A 12,341-nucleotide genomic window follows, 5' to 3' on the forward strand; every position below is an offset into this window, starting at 1 on the left:
CAGATCTCTCTGGGCTCATTCTCATCCAATGTCACTGCTTTGGGTCACTGGAAGAGAGTATCTGATCTAAAGTAAATGAGCTCTTTTCATAGTTAAATTAGAGCTTGCTACAAAGCCAAAGGAATGACTGAAGGAGTCTATCTTTCAATTTTCTGTTATCTATTTGCCCTTAAATAAGTCTTACATGAAATGTTTACCTCCTGTTGAGTTTATTGATTGTGGTCATTTATCTGTCCATCTAACTAGATGAGCCTGGATATGGCAGATTTACCTCTTCAGAGTTTACAGTTAATAAAATCCATTGTATGGAATAAATAACTTGCAAAAACTTGGCTTTAGTGATTGCTACATTTGGTAGAGTCTCTTGAAAGAAAATATATCTTTGTTAACACAGCAAAGTAGGCAAAGACTTCCAGGGAAGTGGGATACTTCGCTGTATTTCATTTATTTCATATGAAGATCAATTTTAGCCATTTATAACCAGCGCAGTTCCACACAAGGAGAAATTATCTATCCCACCCACAAATGGATTGCTATTGAAAAGTCTCATTTGATTGCTTGNGATCAATTTTTTGAATTCAGTAACTTGGTTAATAAACAGATTTATTTCCTGAGGGTTAAATGTGTGCACTCACCAGTGTACTGATGGTGTTAGTTATGACTTCTACCATTATCAGCGCCCCCTCCTGGCCAAATATAACCCACTCCCTATGGTCAGTCAAGAGTAGCCAGAGCAGCCTCCTGGAGTGCTGAGCAGTAGCTCAGGAGTTGGCCTAGAGCACTGACTCTGCCCAGAGGATCAATAGTAATCCTATCCCCTGGTCAGATGGAGTCCCTCCAGAATTATTCAAAACAGTAACAGAATCAGCCAGTGAGTAAGGAAAGAACAGAGCAGAAGGAAGCCAGGTCCAGCCTATGCAAAACAAAACTCCCCTCTCACCTTCAGATGGCCTGAAGTTTCCTTCAGCAGCCCAAGGAACCAAAGGTTCTGACAAAACCCTTCAACTGCATTTTCTCTTAATTAAATATACCTAACAACCTAACATGGTATTACTATTATTACAGTATTATTATCACCATCTTACAGACAAGCCGATACTGTGGTAAAAATTAATGTAAACAAGCTTTGAAAACCTCAGATAAGCTCATTATCTCTTCCACCCCACTCCTCAAATCCTTGCCTACTTTTGGCTGGACACTACAGGTAGGGGACAGATTCATAGGTATTAATGTGGGATTTGATGGCAATGGACATTAACATATAAGAAGAAGGTCAGAGAAAGGAGGAGATCGTTATTAGAGTTTTCCTCTAAGTATTTCTGAGTCATAGTCACTGAGTTAAGAACTGAAAAGGAATGCTTTGGAGCAGGCAAAGAGGAAGGTCAAATCAGCATGGGGGGAACAGTTGGGAAAATGACTGAGCTAGACAAGACCCCACAGCAGAAAATGCCACACAGCACAGAATTGGAACCTCTGGGAAGGATCTGAGACTCCAGAGGGTGGGAGAACCCTGGAGAATCCTGGCTGGGCACCTTGCCTCCAGGAAAGGAGTCCATCAGCCCAAGAAAGATTATTGGCAAATGCTTAGCTTCCTTTGAGGGTTTCAGAAGACAGAGGATGAGGGCACCTTTGGCTGCCTATTTGATCCTGTGTCCTCTCACTACCAGGAGACTGAGCCTAATGTCCTCACTACCAGGAGACTGAGCCTAATGTCTTGCTCAAATGTCTGTGTGCTCCCTGGGGCCTGTGTGTGCCTCTCCAGTATGCCTCAGACACAGAGAGCTTCTACTCAATAGCCTCCTCATTTGAGGAAATTTCATCAAACTGAAATTGATGAAAGCTGCCTCTTAGCATTCTTTCCTCTAAACTAAGGGAATTCATATAGCGGCTGCGCAGCCTCTCAGGGGATGTTGGAGAGGATCCAGCATGAGACGTGGACCAAACTAGATGGGGCCCCCAAGATATCTTCCAAACCAGAAAGCCTTTGATTCAATCTCTTTCATCTTTTTTGTGAAGTTTTCTATCACTTTGTTCATTTTTGTCACTATGTCTGTCATCTATCCAACTTTAAATTTAATATTCATGGGAATCATTTCTCACAATAAAAAAATGAAGCCTCATTAATTCAGGTTAAGTTGGAAAAAATCAAGTCCCACTGAGTAAGAAATCAGAGTGAAAAGTATTTTCAATTTTTTAAAAATATGCCTGTTACAAAAGACTACAAAATGGATATTAATAAATAAGATGAGAAAGTTAATGAAAATGGTGAGTTACAATAACTATTTTTATAGCACTTTGTACTTTTCAAACTGTTTTTACATACAGTATTTCATATTGCCAATTTTAATCAACATATAAATTCAGTGTATAAGTAATAGATCATCAAACTTAAATCAAAGTGTCTTGATTTATCCTGTTAAATTTGAACTATTAACTCAATAAGAATTATATGTAATTATTCCAAGTCTGCATTGGAGCAGTTTGAATTAATGAGGTTCTGCTCTATTGTAGTTATAATAAGCCTGACAATTTTATGGCCATCTTATCTCCCAGAGTGTCACTCCCATCTACGCTTTAGTAATAAATACTGTTTCTTCACACAGGAACTTTTGTCACAACAGAGCATCTCACCTTAGAGAAGTCTCACCAAGTAAATTATCTCATACATACCTCAAACACCGATGAAACATGCTGTATGATCAATGTGCTAAGTATTCATTATTCTCTAAAAATGCTTGCTTTAATTAAAAATGAACCTTACTGAGGATATCATTCCAAGATAGTAAGGACCCAATATGTCACAGACCTTACCATTTTTCTCTTTATTTGGGAAAAACAGTTACGATTGATCCAATTGATTGTAAATAGTAGAATTAAAACACGTGTAGAAACCCAGACACAGAATGCCCCTTCTGAGGAACCTGGTGACACAGAAAGGGTCTACCTATAGGCATCCTCATCTTCACTTTCTTCTTTAATCTCCGCTTGGAGTCAACCATTTACAAGGATCAGAAAGACAATGCCTTTACCTACCTTAAAAAGTCTTAAAATGTTAGCAACCATGATGGACACGGAGCTTGCGGCAGCACCTATGACTCCAGAAATCTTGTCGGGCTTGGTGAAAATGGGTGGATCTCCATTAGCGCACTTCACATCAGAAGCGTCTTTTTCTATTAATGCCTGCACGAAGGTAAGTGACTGCTCCAAAGCATAGGTGTCCCTGGAGCATGTATCAAGGATCCGGACGCCCAGAGTGATATTGGAGAGGAGATCAGGGTCCTTGTTAATCTGGTCGATTGCATAAAGCATGGCCTCAAGTCTGTGGATCCCCTTTTCCTTCTTCAACTCCCCACAAGGCACCCCTCTCTCTCCCTTTGCATGTACAGGGAAGAGACCCCCCAAAATGATGTCCCCATCCACTCGTATGGAATGGGCATACTCCTGGCTATGAGTTCTTTGCATCATTGTGAGGATCCAGTAGAACTTGGCGGTCAAGAGGAAGAAACAAGGGCAAGAGGCTGATCGCTTTCCCTCGCATACCATTTTCTCCACAAGTGGTGTTGCAATCCAAGACCCAAAGTTTATTCTTGCCACAGAAGACGGGGGACCACCTGAGGCTGCACCTTCTGGAGGCTACCATCAGGTCCCATGGGGGAAAGGCTCTGTGGGTTTCAGCAAGTTGTCTTGATGTGAACGTCACAGTGAAATTCCATCAGACCCTTAAGGTTCAGTTTTACCCCATATAAAGTCAACTTGCCTGGAATGATGCAAAAATTAGAATAACATCTGAGGTTCTGATGTTGGCATGAGGTCAACGATTCACGTCCTTGAAGTCAGCCCTGTAGCAGAATTATTCCTGAGGGTAGGGGGAGGGAAGAAAAGGCATTCAGTTTAGTGGAGCTGATTTTTGTATATTTAAGCCATGTTTAAACCAACCTCTTTTTTTTTTTTTAATTTCCCCTATTCGGTAAGAAACTAATTCTTTTTGTCCCCCTGTGATTCTGAACACCTGGCCACACTGCATCTAAACAGGGAGATTGATGACACTTTTAGAGCAAGAGAAACAGAAAAGTATCAGAAACTAGGTTGATTCTCTCAAGACAGAAAGTATTTTTATTTATCATTTTATTTCAATAAATCCTATTTCCACGCAGCTAAATACCCTGTGATGAATGGCATTATTTCTTTGCAATTTTATTTTTACTTTTTACAGCTATTTGAAGTCAGCATTTAAATTTTGTCCACAAAATCATAATGAAAGGTGGTATATTCAACAAGCCAGTCATCTGTTAATGACATTTTTTTTTAGTGTCCTAGATTTCCCAGTGGGTAAAAGTGATTATTCAATCACAAAAAAGAAAGAACCTATAAAGATATCAAAATATGTAAGTTTTATACCTTGTGAAAATTTTAACATAGAATACCAGCTTTTTCCTGTAAGCCATCTTATCATTTTCTCATAACAAAACAAAGACTTGAAAATTAAACACAAAGGGAGGGTTATATGTGAAGATCTTCCTATTACCATTGTCAGAGTTCCCAATTAATTTGTCAGGGCATGCTTACAGTTCTGAAGTAAACACGCCTTGATCCTAGAATCACGAGGAGCACTTCAGAGCTGGAGATCAATTGAAAACCTTCTTAATTTTGTCTGACTCAGTAGGGGAAACAGTTATTTCATCAAGACTAGAAATAACCTAGAGTGAAAAAGTCTACAGGCAAATCTATAGAAAAAGTTTATTCTAGGGCCTTTGTCCTTAAAGAATTCCAGGAAATTCTTTCAAAAGTCTTTTGAAGAGGTTTAACTGAAAATGAGAACTGACTTAACATAGGGAATGGGAGATTTGAAACGTACAGATAATTAAGGGAATAAACAGGATCAATTTATTTTGGCAGGATGGTTAATCTAATGCTCATTTCTAACCTATTTTATATATGAGTTTGAAACCTGAAATTTGGCCCATTTCCCTCTACCCTAGCTAACCAACATCTGGTTGTATTTTCCATTCACTTGTTCAGGTTCCAGTTCATAAAATTTTCTTTCCATCCTCCTTGTCCCAAAAGGAAGGATGGTGCTTCCCTAGGGGACAACTGAACAGATGCCCAAATGCCTTCAGAGAAAGGCATTTTTTTTTTTCATTTTCAGATTTGAAAGGGGTTCTTAGTAGGCCCGTTGAGCTGTATTTCTGAGTGTCTACCTGGAGCCTGGCCAACCAGGGCCCACTCTGCTAAGATAGTTCTATGCTGCCTGCCACAAGTATTGCTGTCTCCTGGCACATGGTAAGCTTTGGATGTCTCTACACTGCCCCCCAAAACTTAGTCCTCTTCTGATTTTTCTCACCACTCAGTTCTCCTAGCAGCCATTCTCCCTCTAAAAATCTGATTCCACAAGAACCTGGCCTCAAGTATTCCACCAAAGGAAACACTTGGAAAGTCTACTCAGCTTTCTGGATGAGACCATTTAAGGTATGGACCATATACAACCCATCAAGAGAAGTAAGACTGTGTTTTACAGTTTCACAGGGAAGATCAGTTTTATGATGGTAAAACCTCAGTAACTCTGACCACTAATTTAGAAAATGAAACCAAGTCCCCATGGCTGGAATGGTGTCCCATACATTCTTTTCTGATAGAATCAAGAATAAACAAATAAGGTGAAGGGGAACAGATAGAATCTGTTCTCCAAAGATCAGCTTTCCTTCCTTATGCCACCTCACCTCCCACCTACTCAAACACTTAAGAGAATAAGAGGTTTTCAATTATAGATGAACATATAAACAATCTATCTTCTAATCACAAAGAATCCTTACCTATGATGCAGTCCTGAAAGTAATAAATGAATTTCTTTAAAATGTATTGGTGTTTGTAATAATGTTTAGTCTCTTTAGCATCTCCTATGTCTGTTTGGAAGTTTAATTTAAGGAAAAGGTCGTGGAATGGAGAGCAATGAAGCAAGAATCTTTTGGTTTAGTGAGTGAATGCATTGAAATGAAAAACGAGAGGTTCTGTTTGGGTTATAAGTTTATTGGACAGCTCACTTGAGTTTCCTCCTCTGCAACATAGAATCAATTGCATGCAAGCTCTCTAGCACTTGATTTTTTTGCCCATAAAGGAGCATATGGTAAACACAGTACCTGGACAGGGGACATGCTCAGTTAACTGCAGCTTTACCATTGCTAATCTGGTTTCTAATTCCTTTTCTACTAAAACTGAGCAACTTTTTGTGGTTTTGTCGAGTTGGTAAGGTTTTTGCTGAATTTTGCTTGTCATTTTAAAAATAAAATCAGAGCTACTTACAAAATATTTGAATACTGCAGTTATTGCAGTCTGATACATTGCCATGAAAATCACAGACGGCTTGATAGCTAGAAGTTTTAGTTTCCCTTTTAAATTCTAAGGAAAAAAATATATATGAAAGTTCATGAAAAACCTTGTAACCGAGGTTTCACTGTACGATCTTACATTGCCCAATCTTGCTCTTATAGCACTCTTGTGAGCTTTAATCCAAACTCATCCCAGTTGGAATCAATGAATTTTAAAGAAATAATGACCTTTCTGCACTATAGACCCAAATAGCTCTGCTTCATGTTCCATGTTTGATTTTAAGTAACTGACCTTTTTCTGGGGCTGGAAGGAACTGGCCTATGCTGATGGACTTTATCAAGGGGGTTTGAAGACTGTCCTTCTGAAAATGACCTCGGAGAGGAAGGGATACTCAGCACTACCCCTGGGCCCCCAGGGAGGGGCTGTGCAACCCTGCAGGCAAGCTTACCCATGATCCCTCCTAGTCCTTCCTGTTCACCCCATTTCAATCCACTCCAAGTACACCATACATTATATATCACCAGCCCTTCCACTGATGTTCCTGTGGGCCTGGTCTCCTGGGGAGAAGACCCCCTATATGGAACTTGAGCCTGTGGCTCCCTAATGGTGTTCCAGCTGTTTCTTGAAAGACCAGTAAAGAGAGCTCAAGTGAGCCAAAGTCCTGAATTCTGCTTCTTTTTATTTTCTCTGTATCTTCTTTTCCAAAGTCTGAGATACTGACCTAAAATAGAATCTCAATGAATTTCCAAACATTGATCATTAATTCTTATATAAATGAGAAAAGAAGGCTCCAAAAGGTTTATTATAGCCCCAAGTCTAGAACTTGCAAGTTATAGCACCCTCAAAATCCTCAGGCCCCCAAGGTGGGTACTATCCTTTGAGAAATCCCCCAGTTCTGCAGAAACTGGCCATGGCAGTATGAGAAAGTGAGAGTCCTGCCCTTCTGCTGAAATATTTCAATACTGTATATATCTTCAGTGATCAGCTCTTTAAGAACAACAATGTGGGAGAATCTGGGGACATTCCAAGAGAGTGGTTTTTTAATCTCTCAAAGTGTTGAAAATATCCAGTTCTGTTTATCCAAATATCTGTACTTCAAATCTGGCTTCCTGGCCAGGTTGGTGCCAAGGGGAACAGGACCACAGCCACACACAGGGTCTATCAGGGTCAGCCTTTGTGTATTCCTCCAAGAACAATTAAGGTATGACATGGTAAAATCCTTGCTGAGAAATGTCATTAGCCAAGAATTATAATTTTTTTTCTTATAAAAAGGCCAAAGCAGTATTCCTACACTGCATGCCATTCAGCTCTTTAACAAAAAGGTTAAGCTAAATGTTGTCACCAACTCATCAAATTGCTAAACCAGAAGTTTCACTTGAAACTGCCCACACTTGCAGCTCTTTCTGGTTGTTGAAAAATGCATTACATTTCTGTACCATCTCTCAGGCTGCTACTGTGTGGATCCTTGGTGGGGACAGAGTAGGATAGGGCAGCCAGAGTTCTCCCCTGGCAACAAGGCCTGGAATTGAATCCTTGTCTGGCAGTCACTGGCTGGTGACACCGAACATGTCACTTCATTTCTGTGGTGCTTCCATTTCCTCATCTGTGAAATAAGTGAGATAAACCATACAATTTCTAAGGTGTCTTCCAGCTTCCCACTCTGAGATTCTCTTATTTAATGATAAGGGACAATGAGATTGTGCTCAAACATCAGAGCAAGGCTTATCCAAGTGAATACAATCACTGATTTTATTTGCAAGCTGAATGTCTTTTTTCCCATCAGTGAAAGGGGGCTGTGAAAGCTCCTCTAGACAAGCAGTCCCCATATTAAGAAAATCTGAGCTGCAAGAAGCTCAACTTACTAAACAGATAAATGAGAAGGTGATTATTTGCATTACAAAAGAATTCACCACAGGTTTTCTTTAAATAGCTAAATCCCATGTATTTGAAATGCATTCTGATGTAGTAGAATTCAATCTGCACCCTTATTTTTCCAATAACAACTATTGCATAAAAAGATCATATTTAAAGAAATGAGAAGCCACTTTTATAGTATACAACAGGTAAGAAAAGAGAAAGGAGTTGAGACTAATACTTATTGAATGCCTATGGTATGCCCGAAGCCTTACACATCATCTCATTTCCTTTCTAAAGTCTACCTGAGGTTGGTGTCTGAATATGAGGACCTGGAAACAGATTATATGTCTGTTTCTAAATTCTCAGGGCTGGATTCAAATGCAGTATTCACCTTTGCCTCTCTCCATGCCTGCTAGGTGCAGGAGACCCTAATGGTTATGGAGCTAACCCTACTTTGATCATTTGGGGTGTAAGTGGGATATTCGGGGTCCTAGAAGACCCTTATTCTAGTCTCACTCCCCACAACTGTGTTGCATTGGGCAAGTCACTTATCCTGGTTTCTTTGTTTTAAAATGGGGAATAATTTCCGACCATCTTTCAGGCTGAGAAATCAAATGACATACTGTGTGTAAAAGTACTTTATAAAAGTGTTATAAGAATGTACAGGGATGCTATTAGTTTAGCCATCAGCCCTAGAAATAAAGTATTTTCTGGTGTATTATTACTTGAAAGATCTGAGAAGACCACTTTCCCATCACATGCATAGCCAGTCAGACATTAATGACAGTCATGTGTCAAGAATTAATCTTGGAGAGCCCATACTGAGAGCAGAGACCTCAAAGGAAAACTAGAGGAAAGGACATATAAGGAAGGTGCATGGAAGTACAATATCTGATCTGGGGAAATGAAGGTCATGGGCACTTATGAGCATCCAAAGGACTATTCTTAAGGAATTAGTGATCAGGTAGCTTTTGAAGCGAAAATAGGACAATAGAAAACCTTTGTAAAGTGTAAGAAGAATGTAATGCTTCTGCCACTGGGGTTTATTACACTAGAAGAGCCAGCCAATAAACCATTTCTATCTTTAGGCCTAATCCTGCCAGGAAAAGTAAGAAATCAGCCAACCCTATTCAACAACCTCCACACACTCCTCTGGGGCTTCTCCTACATCTTCCCACTTCCCCTCACCTGCTCTGCCTTTCTCAGAGCTGAATCTCTTCCCTCCCACAGTGCTGGCATGTCCCAGGGTTCATGACCTCAAGACCTTGCTCTCTCATTACCTGCATACTCCCCAGGGAGTGAATTCATCAGCAGTTATCAAAACTTGAAGATGCATTCCTATTCCTCCCGATTGGAACATCTGCAGTTTTAAGATAATTCCTAGGAAAGCCATAATTCCTTTACCAATGATAGATCACCATTAACAGTAGTTATGGCAATGTAACAAACCAAAGCAAGGGAGCAATGAGTCAGGCACTTTCTCTCAGCAGTGCTCCTCAAATCACTCCAACAGCAGTACCCATAAGGTGGGTCCTGGAATGAGATAACACTATGTTCAAGTCATTGGGTGGGTTTGTCATAACTTGTCAAATCACCAAGAAGAAATTAAAATAAAACATCTTTGAGAAAAAAAATTAAAAAGAAAGGGAAAAAAAGAGAAAAATAAAGCCCAAATCTAAATTTCAAGCCAAGAGAAATCCTCTCTGGAGATGTAAACAATATTGTCCAGCTGGCTCTCTGCTCACAGCCTGTCCTGGAACAACATGGAGTAACCATTCCTACTGGGCAAATTACTTGTGTGAATCTGGTGATACCCAATCAGGTTCTATCAAGAAAACGGCAGCAGTTTTGCCAGCCAGCTTGTTCAACAGGCATGGCAGCCAGCTTTGGGCTGTGTGTGGGTTTCATCCATGCAGCATCTTCTTTTAAGACATTGAGACAGAGCAATGCTACTCCCAGACTAAAGCAAAGTTCTCCTCATGTTGGGCATTCTAACCACAGGCAGCAGGCAGCAGGAAAGAAACTTGGAAGGAAAAACATCATCACTGTCACAAGAGTGTGTGTACAGCATTCTGTGCATCATGCCCTAAAGACAATGGAACATTCTTACACAAAGATTGGCACATGATGCTACCAATGTGAATGTCAGCTGGGTTATTTACTGCATAAATACCAATTAAATAAGCCCCAAAGCAGCTTCAACCTGCCCAGCCAAGTTTGAAAAGAGCACATCTCTCCAGACTTCTAACTTTCTTCTGCACTCATTGGAGCTTAGCTCTTTCTTTTTTCTACTCCTTTTGGATTTGGATGCTTTTAGAATTATTCAGGCAGCCATAACTTGCTAACGGGGGCATAATAGGGCAGAACTAGCTAGCACAAACCAAATAAAACAAATTGAGCCTACATAACAGTATTGAGTTGTGTTCTCAGCATTTTTTTCTTTATTCTGGGCAAACATCTCCTAGAGAGCCTCCCCTCATCGAATTGTTTCCACATCCCATATTTAAAGGTAAAAATTCTGTCTTTATCTTACAAATGGTACAACCTGTAGTTGACTCTGAAATAGGAAAATTGTATTAGAAATCATTTCCCTGATGAATAAAGCTTTTCTTTTCAAAATTATCAAACCATATATTTTCAAGAACCAGAGAATGAATATCACACAGTGATTCTGTTTCCTACAGAAATATTCCAAGATATTATTCACAAGCAAGTGACCAAGGTAAACTAAAGTGGTTTCTGTAGCCATTTGCAATTATTGACAAACAATTTTATGATGGAAAATGGAAATTATAGTCAAGTGTAATAAGCTGTTTATCCAAGATCTACCTGCTGGTGTCTCTTTTTCTCTTTTTGTTTTTCTTTCAAGCAAAATACAAGCTATCATCAGAATGCTTTTCTCCTGCTTGTAATTTTTCTTGTAAATACCACCACAAACCATATCTTCCAGTTGTGTCAATGGGCAAGATTTGTATTCAATCGTGGTAGTAGCCAAGACCCTAATGTATTAATGGGCATTCACCAGACTCCCACACCATCAAGTCTGTGGGAAAGGATCACCCCCAATTGGCAAACAAGACATTCCCTCCCGGGGTGGGACTTCCTTGAGGAACTGAGGGTTTGGGGCTTTTGGAATCTGTGAGTGGATCTATTTTCATCACACTAGTCTGGGCGTGCAGCCACCCTCTGACCCCGGGTTGCCAGATTTGGGCCACTGGGGAAGCAATTCTTCAGGGGAACGCAGGGGTGCTGTCTTGCGCAATTGGGTGACTCGCACGCTCCTCTTTATTTCATTTGCACCAAGGAGCGTGCCAGACCAGGGGTGCGGAGGAGGGGGGACTTTGTTGATTTGTGTGTGTGTGTCTGTGTGTGTGTGTGTGTGTGTGATTCTATTATATTTTTCACTAACTGTATGAACCTCAAGGGATCTCTGAGCTGTTTGACAGAGCAAATGGACTTGCTCATCTGCAAAGCTGAGAGGTCTATCTCTTCTCTATTTCCGTCTCAGACAGCAGCCACTCACCCCGCCCTGGGTCCCCTCTTTCCCGCTGCATCTTCCTTTTTCTTCTCAATTCCTTGGTCCATAGAAGCCCGGTTTGGGTAGAATCTAGGGCCGAGGGGAAGTACCTGGTGTTTCTTGCCTTCCTGGTGCATCTCCGGGGCAGTCCTTGTCCCCCAGAGCGCCCGGGGACCCTGCCTCTCATAGCAACCCGGCCAGGAGCGCCTCCGCCCCCGCCCCGCCCCCGCCCCCGCCCCCTCCCCCTCCACACCTGGCCGCCCCTAGAGCCCACACCCTGCGCTAGTCCGTGCGAAACTCGGGCTGCTCTGGCTGTAGATCTGCCGAGGAGCTGTCGGGGCGCGTTTGCTTGTGAAACTCAAGATCCCAGAGACCTTTCCTCTTCCCCCACCCCTAACAGGGCACGGAACTCCAGTGTTTCCCCGAGAGCCATAAAACGGGGCGGGGAACTGGGGGAAACACGGAAATCCCAACCTCGCGTGGTAACTCAGAGAACGCAAACTCAAGGCAGAGCGTGCGCTGCACGGGGATGCGGGTCTCGAGGACCCCCACCGCCCAGCATCCCCAGCGACCCCCATCTTCCCTAGATCCTGGTTAGACATCCATCTAGCCCAAGCTCAGGAAGGCGGGGGGGGGGGGGGGG

The 12,341-nt window shown here is 41.4% G+C and overlaps 1 protein-coding gene across 3 annotated transcripts in view; it reads right to left on the reverse strand.

The window, feature by feature from the left end:
• Grm8 (glutamate metabotropic receptor 8) overlaps positions 1–12,341 on the reverse strand; it is a 770,925-nt gene that overhangs the window by 757,472 nt on the left and 1,112 nt on the right. For all 3 annotated transcript variants that reach the window (XM_015488298.2, XM_048786066.1, XM_048786065.1), the window contains exon 2: positions 3,034–3,856. In XM_015488298.2, coding sequence (XP_015343784.1) covers positions 3,034–3,543 — 510 coding nt within the window. In that variant the 5' untranslated portion in view covers positions 3,544–3,856. The remainder of the gene's footprint in view (positions 1–3,033; positions 3,857–12,341) is intronic.

This window comes from Marmota marmota, unplaced genomic scaffold (assembly GCF_001458135.2).
Source record: "Marmota marmota marmota unplaced genomic scaffold, marMar, whole genome shotgun sequence".
NCBI classification, from domain to species: Eukaryota; Metazoa; Chordata; class Mammalia; order Rodentia; family Sciuridae; genus Marmota; species Marmota marmota.